This window comes from Colletes gigas, unplaced genomic scaffold (genome assembly GCF_013123115.1).
Source record: "Colletes gigas isolate AHSC1104 unplaced genomic scaffold, ASM1312311v1 Colletes_gigas_Sc00010, whole genome shotgun sequence".
NCBI lineage: Eukaryota > Metazoa > Arthropoda > Insecta > Hymenoptera > Colletidae > Colletes > Colletes gigas.
In genome coordinates this window covers 72,236-86,705 of record NW_025106639.1, presented here as the reverse complement: position 1 = coordinate 86,705, position 14,470 = coordinate 72,236, and the positions used below count along the sequence as shown (strand labels likewise).

The following is a 14,470-nucleotide window of genomic DNA, read 5'->3' as shown; positions in this document are numbered from 1 at the left end:
GAACAACCAAATGAATTCAATAGAATTTAAAATTTTTAAATCTGAAAATATTTGAGAATACTGCCCTATTTGTCCTTTTTGTTTAGCAATTTAAAAAAACGCTGACTCGTTAAAATCAATCATTTGAAATGATCCTATACCTCGTCTGTGATCTAATCCTAAATAGATCTGTAGTTGACGAGTGTATCTGAATTTTTGTGAGAAATTAATACACAATGAAATACTTTCGCGATTGTTACGAGAAATGGAATGGTTTCTGAAGAACGCAGCCATTAGATCATATTATTTGTTATGTAATTAATAATTGTATTAATTACATACTAAATAATAATCCCCAGGTCTCACCACGTGGAGGTTGCTGCGAGTGGAGACCAGAAGGGAGATAGATGGAATCAAAGTTCCATCGATCTCTCTTTTAGCTAAGCTTAGCTGGATTACTAAACTAGAGAGATAGAAGGAAGCAATGTTCCTTCGATCTTCTAGTTTAGTTGTACCAAGTAATTATTTCGTTTGAAAAGGGGTGAAGCTATATTGCGGGATACGCGACGCGACGCGATGCTGAACCGTGCGGCAGATCTTCGGATCGAATCAACACTGCCCTTGGTAGATTGATTTCTATTTCTAGAAATCGATCCATCATGGGTAGGCGACTAGATCTTTCGGACAAACTGGACGGCCGATCACATGTTTCGATCGATGAAACAGCGGTGATCGAAGCTTGGAACCAGAGAACGAGTCGAGTGAAGCTACTTGTTAAATAATTACTTGGCAATATTGGGAGACGCATACAATAGGGACTTAAAATTAACGTCGAAGCTCAAGTCTGGTCAAGTTAAAACTAAAATTCGGACGATAGAAGGAAATAAAGTTCCTTGGATGTTCTGGTTTAGTTGTACCAAGCAATTATTTGGTTAAAAAGAGGGACGAAGTTAATTTGAGGGGCACGCGAAGCGACGCGACGCTGAACCGTGCAGCTGATCCGAGGATCGAACCTACTGCCCTTGCTAACTAGATCTCTATAGGATAACGGACGGCTGCGACTCCGAATCGAAGGTCTCCATTGCTCCAATGCAACCCGCCGGGAGCCCGAAGGACCCGACTCAAGTTGTCTGACATAGAGAGAGTACCTGAAACAGTGTCGACTTTCGCTGGAAGGTGTGCGTTTCCGCAGAATACGGAAACTCCACACCTTCCAGCAAAGTACCATTTTCCCTCGATCGAGCTACCAAAGGGAAGGCGATTAGATCTTTCGGATCAGCTACCCGGCCGATCACATGTTTCAATCGATGAAACAGCGGTGACCGAAGCTACGAACGAGGGAACGAGCGAGAGACAAGCTACTTATTGAATAATTGCTTGGTAGGACGCGGAGATACGTATATGTTAGCGTCAAAATGCTTTTCGAAGCTAAGACACGTGTCGGGGTCGTACACGTGTCTCGGAGGTCACTTGGTGTAAGGAATAGCCTCAGGAAATTAGAAGAGGATGGCCGATGCAGTTAGGATCGGTGACACCGTCGCGGATGTTATGATTACGAATCGATAACTAAGGGTCCGATTGCCAACCGCCGAACTAGACGCGTGTGGCCGATGACCTAAAGTCATGGCACGTGTACTGAGATAAGGATGTTCGAGAAGGATCTGGCCACGGAGTGGGGAAGGCTTTGCCTTTTGGTAAGAGGACTGTGATGAACCCCACGGCACTTACCCCAGAACTCTGATCGTGCGAACGTCTCGTAATTCTCAAAGACTATATAATTTCTAACATATAATAAAGAAGGCTTCGACGTTAATTTTAATACTCGCGACGAAGCTTAAGACTAATCAACTTGCAATTAAAGGTCCCTCGGCGGTTGTGGCGTTCTCCCTCGATGTCCTTGCGATTAACCCAAATTTGAACTGAAATCAAAACTCATATGTATATTAGTGAGATATGATAGGAAATTTAATAAACACTTTAAAATCATCTATCACCTAGCTAAAGGGAATTGAACAGAGTATATTAGCAAAATGTTACAAGAATTTTAGCTGAGAAGTAAAAATAAAAGTCTTATATTAATCAGTGTCGAACAACGAACACGAACGAAAAAACGAGTCAGAGACATCGAAACAAATACGGTATATGCATCGGCAAAATGTTATTCATATCAAAACGAACACTCCTAATAATGAAAGAAACTTGGATCGAGACACCAAGTTGAATCAACACCAAACAATCAAACGAAATGGAAGAATCAAACAAAGTACCTCCGTAGAATATTACGAGAATTCGAGCAAGAACGTAAAAATATGAATTCATGAATTTGTATAGAAACAAATATAGTGTATGATTGAAAACAATATTATATTATTATATCCTGCAATATTATACATATCGAAGCAGTCACATAAATTCGCAAAACAATGTAAAAGTAGAAACAGAGAAAAGGAACATTCATAATAACCAAATAAAATCAGGTAGATAAATAAAGTTGAATTCACATCAAACAAACAAATAAAAATAATAAAATATAAATAAGTGGAGTGGACTTACTACTTGTTGTCAGTACATAGGGTAGTTACCATAAGGGCCAGCTGTAAAGTAAGAAAATATTCATATTATAGCAACATCGGTTAGATAAACAAGGCAAAATCAGTTCATTGAAGCAAAATTGGCATCAAATGATAGAATAGAAGAAGGGAGAGAATTTTTAAACAGTTCTTACCGTTGGTCATCACCGTCCGGCACTGGTCAGTAGTGGTCAGTAGTGGCAGGAATACGAATCAGCACTGGTCAGTAGTGGTCAGTATTGGTCAGCAATGGTCAGCTGTGGTCAGCGCTGGCCAGTAGTGGTGAGCAGCGGCCAGCAGAGGTCAGCAGCGGTCCCCGGTTCTCCTCTGGCTATTTGTACACTCCCGAATTCGCGACTCGACTGAAGAAATCTTCGCAGTGACCCTGCTTATATGTCTAAGGTGATGAAAGGGTGGGGAGACCAGTCAGAGCCAAAGTTGAAGATAACAGGTAAGACTGTCTCGTCTACAAAGAAACAATTTCGATTGGTCCCACCTCTTGACCATTTCTGGATCTTCACTGGACCGCTCACCTTGATGCCCACCTCACTGTTGACCACCAGCGACCATAAGCTACTCGTTGTTGATCATCGACCCATTAAAACCATTACGAAGATTAAAGCCTTCTTACGAGGATCCCCTTACAATTTTATGCATGATCTTTTTAACATTTTGTTCCACTTTGGAAGAGTGTATCTCGTTAATTTTTGTCTTTTTGTACGTCACTTCGAACAATTGCCATACGTGAACGAAAAAATTCGGAGGTGATTTCAGCGTCCTCTTCTCATGGATGGCGGTCAGTTGAGAAATTATTCACTGAATTAGTATTGATAGGCAAACAGCTGTAGTTTTGCGTAAATCCATGTGAGTTGACTATGAAAGGGATTGAAATTCATTTCTAAATCTGTTGGTAATGTTGCGAGTGACACGAAAATGGTAATGGGGCTCTAGAGCCCCAGAAAAATGGGCCGGAAAAATACATTGGGTGAAAGGTCTACTCGTATACTTCGTTTGTGCTGAAAGTTTAGACTGTTTTATTGCTAGAAGACTGATACGAATTAAGTTGTTTAATAGATAATAAGAATAAAATCAGCGTTCTCCATATCTTCTAAAGAGCTGTATTTCTTAGTTTAAACGGCTACATTTAACAAAAACATTAACATTAACTTTTCTAACATAACAACACAGACGAGGTATACCTGGAATCTTTTTTAAGAATTTACTAACAGTCGAACGGAATCTCCAAACTGCATAGTGTTGCCATCTATTGCTGCATCATACGTAATAATATAAAAGAAAGTATCTTTAATTGATACCATCGACGTAAATAAATAATTAAATGTATATAAAATTATATTATAACGCTAGAAAAATAACAATATAATTTTCACATATCATATCAAAAACCAGATTTATATCAATTGCATAGTGTTGCCATCTATTGCTGCATCATACGTAATAATATAAAAAAAAGTATCTTTAATTGATACCATCGACGTAAATAAATAATTAAATGTACATAAAATTATATTATAACGCTAGAAAAATAACAATATAATTTTCACATATTACACCAAAAACCAGATTTATATTACAATACCAAAAGTATATATATACAAAAAGTAAAAAATGCTAAATATCACGCTGCTTGTTTTCCACAGAATGTTAAGAAATCGTGTAATAAACATAGATGGATTTCAATATGTTGTAATACAATTTTATCTTGCAACAAATCCATTTACATTCGATAATATTAATTCCTCTCATAAAATAATATATCCATAAAAATACATCGCAGAATATATTTTTCTTTAATAACAGACATCTATTACACAAGTTTAATATTGTTTACGTTGTTCAATAAGACATTAGATAGTAGTGTCTTTATACATTGATTAATTTTGATATTTGATTTCGTTTGTTATCTGGTCCCAGTTGGACAAAGTACAAAAGCTCGTGATATTTTAAAAATAGTATGAAATTAGATATAGTAGACACGTGTCAATCTTGTCAAATGTTTATTCGACACACAAATATATACAATTGCCTCGAGGAGTGTCGAGTGACACTCGATACCTCCCGTTTGGTCCATCCGTGGTGTTGGGTTCGTTTCGACGAATTTCGCTCGGTTATGCTAGGGGTAAACGGAGAAAGAAGGGAATAAAGAAGAAAAGAACTTGTGGATCAGTTGCTGCTCGTCAGTCCGTTTGTCGTTTCCACGGAGCTCGAACGTCTTTCGGCCATAATGAATCCAACGAAGAAGGTGCTGTCCAGATCGGACAACGGTAACACGGCGGAGTGTCAATTGACTTTACGATTGTTAGACATGTTGCAAAAAACACAGTACGAGCTGGTTCAAGAGAACGGCCAACGTCGTTTGACCGCGCCGGAGATCACTCGCGGGGAGAAACAACGCATAAAAGGGGCCGAAATTTTTCTCGGACGTTTGCCACGCGATTGTTACGAAGACGAATTGATGCCGATCCTTCAATCGGTCGGTCGTCTGATCGAATTGCGTTTAATGCTCGACTTTTCCGGGTCCACCCGCGGTTACGCGTTCGCGTTGTTCGAGAATTCGAAGATCGCCAGAACCGCGTGTATGAAACTCAACGGTTACGAGATCAGACCGGGCCATCATATCGGTGTCGTGAAATCGATCGATAATTGCCGGCTATTTTTCGGCGGTGTGCCGAAAGACAAAAGCAAGGAAGAGTTCTTGGAGGAACTGAACAAGATCCTCGACGGGATCGTCGATATTTATTTGTATCCGAGTGGCCACAATAAAACGCAGAATCGTGGTTTCATTTTCGTCGAGTTTAAGGATCACAGAGCGGCCGCGATGGCGAGAAGGAAATTAATACCGGGGAAAGTTATGTTATGGGAGCACGAGATTGCAGTCGATTGGGCCGATCCTGAGCCTGGGGATCCCATTGACGAGGAAATTATGGAAACGGTAAGATTTTAACACGTTCGCTACGACCGCTCGCTTGGAAAATGGACCGCGCTTCTGTTTCGTGGTAATATTATTCAATTATTTATTTACGGGAGAACCTTTTAGTAAATACAGCTTGTTCCGCTATTCGTCAAAATTGGCGCTGGGGCTTCTTTGATAAAGCAATTAAAGTTTTAGTTAGTGTACTATAAAAATATAAAAATAATATTATAATATCATTATATATATAATATATATAATATATATAATTATATAATTACATATATAATATATATTATAATGTAATTATAATATATAAAAATAAATTTTTTTGAATAGTCAAAGAAAATCGATTTTTTTTGCCTGAAATTATCAGACTGATCTCCAATTTTAAACTCTTTATATTTTCTATTCATCATTAAATCTGTTATACTTAATTGATATTCAATGGTCTCAGGTTACCGCTCTCTTCGTGCGAAACCTGTGCATAGAAACGCCGCAACAGAAAATTCGAGACATATTTCAGAAGACGACAAAGATCCCGGTATTGAAGTTAAAAAAAATTAACCACTTCGCGTTCATCCATTACGAAAATCGTCGAACAGCTCAGACCGTAATGAACATTATGACACGTACGTATACCCGACATTTTCGTTTTGTTATCTGTCGTACGCGTGTCGCTAAAAAGAAATAATGAAAAAATCAGAACCGAATGGTGTCGCTGAGGCAGAAGGTTGGGAAATACGTTGGGCGAAACCGATCGGAGCGACGAAAATTTTGGAAAGGCAACGATGCATCAACGAGGCAGTGGCGAAGTCGTATCCCAGTAAATGCGAACAAAATCATGGCAAGCATTCTTTAACGAAAACAGTTAACACCCAACCTTGCACGGTGGACATAAACGATAATGTTATAAAAGATGTATCCTCGGAGCATATGATCACTTTGCAAAAGTTTATTGAGAACAAGTTCAACGCGTCGTGCATTTTCAACTGTGCATATATGGAAGGCATGTTTATGTGCAAAGTAAGCCATTATTCTGTTTCCTTAATTCGATATTCGTTGTTCGAAGTTATCGACCATCGATCTACTATGTTTCCTCAGATAACTATTCTCAAAGACGAGAAATTTCTCTGCGAGTATCACGGAGATTTGATGCCCACGAAACAAAATGCGATCGTCGAGGCCTGCTCGCAGATGTATCAGTTTATTTCTACTAGATTTCATAATTTCAGTAAGTACTTTCTTTTTTTACTGAATTTATATGAACCACGGTGTAATTTCCCCGTGGCAACGACTATCTCGAACGATTATTTTCGCTAGAGCCTCGCGCCGTGAAGGGTAGCCATGTAAACAAGTAATTTGATACCCCGAGGCTTGTTTTGACGCGTTCAACGCAGACCGTATTCGCGGAATCAATCCTTTCCTTAAACTGCAGAATGCTTGTCCGTTTTAATATCCGTTGCTCTTGAATACCTACGTTATTTCTGTTCAATCCCATGACGTACGACGCAATTGCAAATAATTCTGCAAATACACATATTAGTGCTATAATTGGATTAATTTTAATTGGCCGCTTAAGGAGGTATTTTCATCTGGTGCGTTGTTTTCTGGATGATATTTAAAATTTCAAATAAATCCAATTGTAGTAGCAAGAAATTAAATATTCACTTCGCGTAAACGTTTATAATTCAAGGAGCTACGGAAATATTTTTATGGAATCGTCTCGTGTATTTTTAAGGTTGTTATTACCAACAACGTGTCAACAACATTTGTTCTCGGTAATATTTTACTATTGACATTGTTCTATTCATTCGAGACTGAACGATCCGAGGCAATCTTAATTTATGCAGGGTGCACCGTGAATTTTCCGTCGAACTGTGCGAACCTAACCTATAGGCGACAAGAAGTAACGAATGTTACATAAATTTTATGAATAACGCTTTATTTTAGAGTTAGAAATAGCATTTCGCCATTCGATTTTTATGTGTGGGCTACATTAATGTAAAAATAAAAGAATTAAAACACAGTTATTGAAACTAAGATTTACCAAGTGGAACATGGTTTTAATTTTATTTTTTAGATGATAAGAAACGTATAAATGTGCAGTAAGTTAATTCTAAATTAAATTCTCGTAGTTTGGCGGCAAAATCTCGGGAAGGATGGTATAAATATTCGTAAAATGCAAATAACGGTAAATAAATATGTTGGTGTTTTCTTTCTTTGTTTTCAGTGATGCAACAGAATGAGCTCGTCTACATGAACCAGAAGTTAGGCAATCATCCAGCAATTGGATCGGAACTTCGCTGGGTTAATAAAACGAACTCCTACTAGATTCTTAAATAATTCATTACTCAACCTTGCAAAGATCATACATATTATTTATAACGTAGAGATCCGAAAGCATGATAGTAAAAGATCGAGATAATTTTAGAAACTCGAATTCAGATTTAATTAATTAATTGCGTTTAAATCTGTAACATGAAATTAAAATTCATTGTAAACAAATATTTTTATACTTCGAATTGAGTCTTGACTCAGTGTCTGAAAGATGTTTGAGGAAACGATTCGATTTTGATTTAATTATTTTATAAATGAGGAGCACGTTTTTAAGTATCATAGAAAATACACCATTACAAAATATCGTGCGACTGTTTCTACTCGATGAAAGAGATTTTTCACTATGATATTTATAAAACAAAAATAAAGCTTAGAGCAGGCGTGACTTTTAATACTGAAGCTTGGAAAAAATGAACTGTATGCTAATTCAGAAAATCTGGCAATCACAGGTTCTCTACGTTAACATTATATATCTAAAATATTAAATTATCTATTTCAATATCGTAATAATATTACTATTGTTTGAACTATATATATATATATATTATAAATTGTTTATTTGCGAGTTGCTTAAAGATTCGATTGAAATCTAATCGATATAATTTTTAATTATTGTTAACTGAATGTGGAACACGACGTAGGAGTTAAATACCATTTTATTTTTTTATGTTTAAAGGCGTACTTGAACTTACAATACGCAAACGTACCACGTTTAGTTCCGTACAATTACTTTATAAAATTGTAATTTACATCGAAATAAATGATCATATTGAAACATTAGTTCAATTCACTGAATTTTTTTAGTCGTATAATGAAGAATTATCGTCAAGAAGTACCATTATTCGATCGTCGGGGGTTAGGTTATAATCGGAAAGAGTACGATCGTTTTCCAAATAATAACCTTGAATCCAAAGCCTCATTCTCTCTGGCTTCCACTTTCTATGTCGTTCATACAAAACTTTAGCAAGCCGTTGCTTTAAATATCCAATTGTTTCTGAATAGGATATCCGTATTTCCAAATTTGGACCATCCAATCTGCATATAGTCACAACCGGCTGACATCTGCATTTATTCTTTATAATAAATCACATTAAACTCCGTTTAAAACTGTTTCATAGTTTAAAATAAATGTTTTACCATTCTATATGAGAAACATTATTTCCTTGGAAAAGCTTGAAATTGTTAACTCAATACCAATATAACTGCAAGTAAATTAATAAACTAATTGCGTTATAAAGTGTAAGAACGCTGTAAACAGTGATCAATTTTATTCAAATTCGTTTAAATTCTGATTTGGAATTTTATTGGGGTTAAATTCTGCAATTAGCACCTAACTTCAGTTTATTTCAATGTTGAACATGAATATTATTTAAATTGTTAATAAATACTCGAAAATCGACCTCGCGATCTGGACATTGGTAGCAAAACAGCGGCGTAATCCTCGAGTATTTTTCGTACAGTTTCGTTATCGGTATTATCGGTACGATTATTGGGTCTCATGCAACGGACAAGTAGTCTTGTTTCGGTCGTACACCCACTAATTGTTTGGCCCATTTCCGTGGAAAATATTTCGTGCGTATAATCGAGCAATTTCGCCACCAAACAATCGAGGACTGTATCTTTCGGTATTTCCCCGTATCCGTTTTGCGTGCACTCTTTGATAATAACGTTCATCCAACCCCAGTCCTCCCATTGCTCGGTGTACTTGACGCGCTGATTTTCCAATTGATACGTCAAATGAGCACGGTATCTGCGCAACGATAAAGAAAGAAAAAAAAAAAGTCATTTAATTATACTGAAAGACGAGTAGTTGGTTTTACAATCGGCGAACATTTTATTATAGCAGAGTTCCTCGGGCGGAGACGATAAAGGAAAGACGACTCTTTCTCTCGTTTCTCCGCGATTCGTTTAAAATTATTGGAAAAAGGAGACGTTCCACTCACTCACCCCCAGTTCAACGGATTCTTCTCGAACTTCACATTTTTAAGGTTGTTGAGATATGCGAACATACTGTAATCGATAAATTTTATTTGGTTGTAATCGAAGTAGAGGTTTTCCAAATTGGGAAGCAACTGAAAGACACCGTAGTCGATTACTTCGATAAAATTGAACGACAAGTCGAGGGTTCTCAAGTTCGGTGTATACATGAACCAGTCCCTCGGCACTATTTTCAATTTGTTGCCCCATAGTACGAGCTTCTTGAGCTTTACGAGGCCCACGAATGCCAACGATTCTATGGTTTCTATACCAGATTCGTGCAAATCCAAATTGACGAGGGTCGCGCCGAATTTCGCGAACGCATGTCTGCAAACAAACACGAACGTATTTAGATACCGATTTTGAACTTTTATTTACCCCTTAACGCGTTAAACGCCTTGAAACGGACGCCATTAAATATACGTAACATTTAAAAAAAAAATGGTGGTTTCGCTAGGCGTTCAACGCGTTAATAGATATTTCCATTCCCTTACCTTTCTATATTCGGTATGTTCGAGTCAGAAATTTTAATGGTCGTAAGGTTGCTCTTCGTTTTCTGCAACGGATTCAAATTCGTCAGTTCGGTGCACGCGAACGTCACGGTCCTGTCCCGTTTTCCGCTAACAGTTTTACAATTGATCGTGTCTGTCGCGGCGTTTGCCAATAAATTAAAAATAATAAAAATTAACAGACGCTCCATGATGCGCGGGAGACAAAAGCCGGAGCCTGGAGCGCGAGCATTTAATTAACTGAACGTTCTCGACGCCTCGTACGATACTCGACCGAATCGCGTGGGCGGCGTATCCTTCGTTTCGCGTTATAATTTCCTCTTTCGATAAGGAAACGAGTCTGACGCAGTCAAATTAAAGGAAGCTGACATCGTGGATCGTTCTTTTTTTTTCAATATTTCTATTGTAACTCCCCGCTATTAATCAACTTGATAACTGAATAGCATCGCGGATATTCTATCGGGAGTGGTTTGGGGGGAAAAAATTGTGGCGCGTATTCCTCCGTCGTTTCCTCTCGCGTGGCAATAAATTCGTTCGAATTTGTTCGAATTTTATACACCTTCTAATTTCTATGTCTAATATTTTACCTGACTCTACATCTTTTATATTATGATACTATTTTATTTCTACTGTAGATATTGTACCACTGTTGGATGACCTCTCATCGCCTCTTAGTCGCCTAAATAACAAGCCCTAGCTCATTTTGTCAATAAGGGTAGAGTTCACTTAGGTTCGTCATGTCCCTTTTTCCTTTCTTTAGTTTTAATATATAAGATTTAGCAGCATTACAATTCTTGACTGTCTGACTGTCAGGCTTGTTTTAATGTCCGCCATTGCTCACTTGAAATACAGGGTGTCCCGTAAATAGTGTAAGAACCGGGAATGGGGGGTAGCTGAGACGATTCTGAACAACAATTTCCTTTGAAAAAATGTCGGATGGGGCTTCGTTTTTGAATTATTAACGAAAAACACTGACCAATCACGGCGCTATATACAGGGTGGTCCACGCAATTGTTTCAAGCCATAACTCCGTTATTATTGCATTTACGTATAAAGGCCAAAGGAAAAAGATAAACAATTCGGAGTGCACTACATCTGTAGGCCTTTAAATTTTTTTTAGGTGCAGCAGTGCATGTGCAATTAACAATTGCATCATTCCTTTAAATAGAAATGCATATTTTTTTTTACACAGATCGATTCTTTTGTTCATTCTACGTAAAAAATGATTAGGGTACCATGGCCAAAAAATTATTAGATCTCGAGATATTTTCAAAAAATGTTTCCACATTTAGCAAGAATTTATTTACCGCCTCAAAAAATGTATCCGCGCTCATGGTACGCATTTTGAAAACCTTCTAAAATAGAGATTTAACTTAAGACTGTTTCAGTGAAATTGAAAATCCTTCATTTATCGTCCCCGAACGCGTACTGAAGTTACTGACAAACATTTCATAATTTCTTCACTAAAGGTCAAGTGAAGGTCAACATATTGCACCTCGTTGGATTCGTCTTTTCATAAGCTATAAGACTGTTGTAGTAAAAATATGCAGTTTCATTTAAAAAAAATACGATGACCTTGAAATCTTGGAAAAAGTGACCTTGAGAAAAAAATTTGACCCATCACCGTATTGGCGCTTTCGAACAGAATATTTTCTAATCCTGACATTTTTTCTATCATACAAAATAAGCAATATATTTATGGTGGTCAAGTTAGGTGAAATACTCTGTATACTAAAACTAAGAAAGGAAAAAGGGGCATGACGAACCTAGATGAACTCTACCCATGTTAACAAAATGAGCAAGGGCTTGCCATCTAGGCGACCAAAGAGACGATGAGCCAGAATATACATTGATGAGGAGGTTGGTCATCCAACACCACACAATTGAAGTTGTTTTGTTGATATAAATAAAAGATATTTAGAGAGAAAAAGTAAAGTAGTATTGAGAGATCCACAGAGAGATGGATGGGATCCAAGTTCCATGGATTTCCTTTCACTTTACAATTCGTACGATCGAGATTGCTAAATGTTTAGCTCCGGCAAACTATCGAATTCGAGAAAATGGGTCAAAATTGGGATGAACGGAACATGGACCGTGTGGCAGACCCTGGGGACAGTCACGTTCCTCATAGCGAGTTTGATTGTTCAGGGAAAGGGTCCCCCGTTTCTTCCAGCATTCCGCCGGAAGCCAATGGACCCAAGGATTTACCCAGGACAGGGTAAATCAAGTAATTCATAAAATAAAAGAAACAGATACTATGTGACTTATAAAAATTAATAAAACATCACATCAACACACGAGGAAAGGTGAGGAACCTTCAAAGGGTCCCCCATTTCTTCCAGCATTCCGCCGGAAGCCAATGGACCCAACTCAGAACAGAGTAAATAAAGTAATTCATAAAATAAAATAAATAGATAGTATGTGAATTATAAGAATTAATAAAATACTACATCAACACGCGAGGAAAGGTGGGGAACCCGTGTTAATCGTCTTTCTCTTCAAAGGGTCTCCCATTTCTTTCAGCATTCCGCCGGAAGCCAATGGACCCAACTCAGAACAGAGTAAATAAAGTAATTCATAAAATAAAATAAATAGATAGTATGTGAATTATAAGAATTAATAAAATACTACATCAACACGCGAGGAAAGGTGGGGAACCCGTGTTAATCGTCTTTCTCTTCAAAGGGTCTCCCATTTCTTTCAGCATTCCGCCGGAAGCCAATGGACCCAACTCAAGACAGAGTAAATGGGTAAATCAAGTAATTCATAAAATAAAAGAAATAGACAGTGACTTATAAGAATTAATAAAATATTACATCAACACGCGAGGAAAGATGGGGAACCTTTCGATCGAGCTCGCTAAAAGGAAACGGAACTGGCCTCAGGGTCTGCAGCACGGTTCGTGTCGCGCCTCCCTCGAGTTTGCTTCGTTTTCTGCGATGAAATAATTGCTTGGCAAAACTAAACAAGGTGATCGAGGGAACTTCGATACCCTCTATCCTCTTAGTTCAGCAATCTCGATCGCGAGAACGACGCGTGTGAGAGCAAATCCACGCAGAGGAGGGGATCCTATCGATTTTAAGGTGCTATCCGAGACTGTTGGTTTTCCTCTTCTAAAAGAGAAAGTTTTCTTTATGTGAGAAAAATCATCGACGCGTGTGTTGCGAGCCAAGAAGGTGCAGCTGTGCCCTTTGGCTTGTTTAGACAAAGTATAGGGCCGATTGGGTCTAAGGGTACGGGACCAATTTTTGTATGTTGCTTTCAAACTGTGCAGACGTACCTTCCAAGTGTTTCAATAAAGCTTAGTAGTTAAAAGTTATATCGTCCTAATTTTTTTTTATTCCACCATATTGGAATTGGGCGAAAAAGCAGTACACTTTGTAAGTAAAAATGAAACTTTATTCTGTGGTTTGGAAGGACGTATTCACTCTGTTAAAACTGAACAAGAAGTGAAGCGACGCTCAGATCTCCTAAAAGAAACTCTGGCGTCCACTTAAAAAGGTAAGAAACCATTGCCTGCATCATGTTTATTTCCCTGGCCCCTAGGCCCGATGGTGCCAATACGGTCTTCGTACGCAGACAATGGATAGTGTTTCTCATTGTTAGATTCCAGTTTTGTAACGATTATTTATTAATAATCCAACACACCACCTATTTCCAACAGAGACTGTATTTTCGTATCCATTTATTTCACCTCGTCGAACATTCTCCGAAAGAGAAGAACTGCGTACGCGTATGGTAAAAACAACGTTTATTGTCGTACATATATACATGAATACACAACTCGGATATTAACATCGATAAATAATACATTTACGTGTGGTATCAAGATCGTTCACGGGCCACGTTGATCGGGCGCGTGAAATGGACCTTTTGTCGCCCGATCCCCACTCATTCCTGGCAACGTGTTCGCGGCGACGAACGAAATTAACAAATCGACTCTCTCTCTCCAAATGTTCCGCGACATCCACGCGTCGCCAAATACACGCAGTATCATTTGTCCGAAAATAACTGTACATCTGTTCGACGATAATACAAGATCATTAGAAACGAACGATTTCGAACGATGGCGTACCAAGAGTTTCCTTTTATTCTTTCTGAAGATTGATAATTATGTTACCGATTTGTCGTATACAGCTACATTTATTGTCATAAAAACCGTT

At 37.9% G+C, this 14,470-nt stretch overlaps 2 protein-coding genes across 2 annotated transcripts; one reads left to right on the top strand and one right to left on the bottom strand.

Annotated features, from left to right (window-relative positions):
• The first annotated feature begins 4,794 nt into the window (after nucleotides 1–4,794).
• On the top strand, nucleotides 4,795–8,274 carry LOC122397795 (probable RNA-binding protein 46). The gene is made up of 5 exons (XM_043397199.1): nucleotides 4,795–5,502; nucleotides 5,939–6,113; nucleotides 6,188–6,507; nucleotides 6,586–6,715; nucleotides 7,715–8,274. Exons 1-5 carry the CDS (start codon nucleotides 4,795–4,797, stop codon nucleotides 7,813–7,815), a joined length of 1,434 nt encoding a protein of 477 aa, XP_043253134.1. The 3' UTR covers nucleotides 7,816–8,274.
• Nucleotides 8,275–8,768: 494 nt separating this feature from the next.
• LOC122397775 (leucine-rich repeat transmembrane neuronal protein 4-like) lies at nucleotides 8,769–10,552 on the bottom strand. The gene is made up of 3 exons (XM_043397167.1): nucleotides 10,293–10,552; nucleotides 9,769–10,125; nucleotides 8,769–9,571 (listed from the first exon to the last, which is right to left on the bottom strand). Exons 1-3 carry the CDS (start codon nucleotides 10,496–10,498, stop codon nucleotides 9,199–9,201), a joined length of 936 nt encoding a protein of 311 aa, XP_043253102.1. The 5' UTR covers nucleotides 10,499–10,552; the 3' UTR covers nucleotides 8,769–9,198.
• Between the last annotated feature and the right edge of the window lie 3,918 nt (nucleotides 10,553–14,470).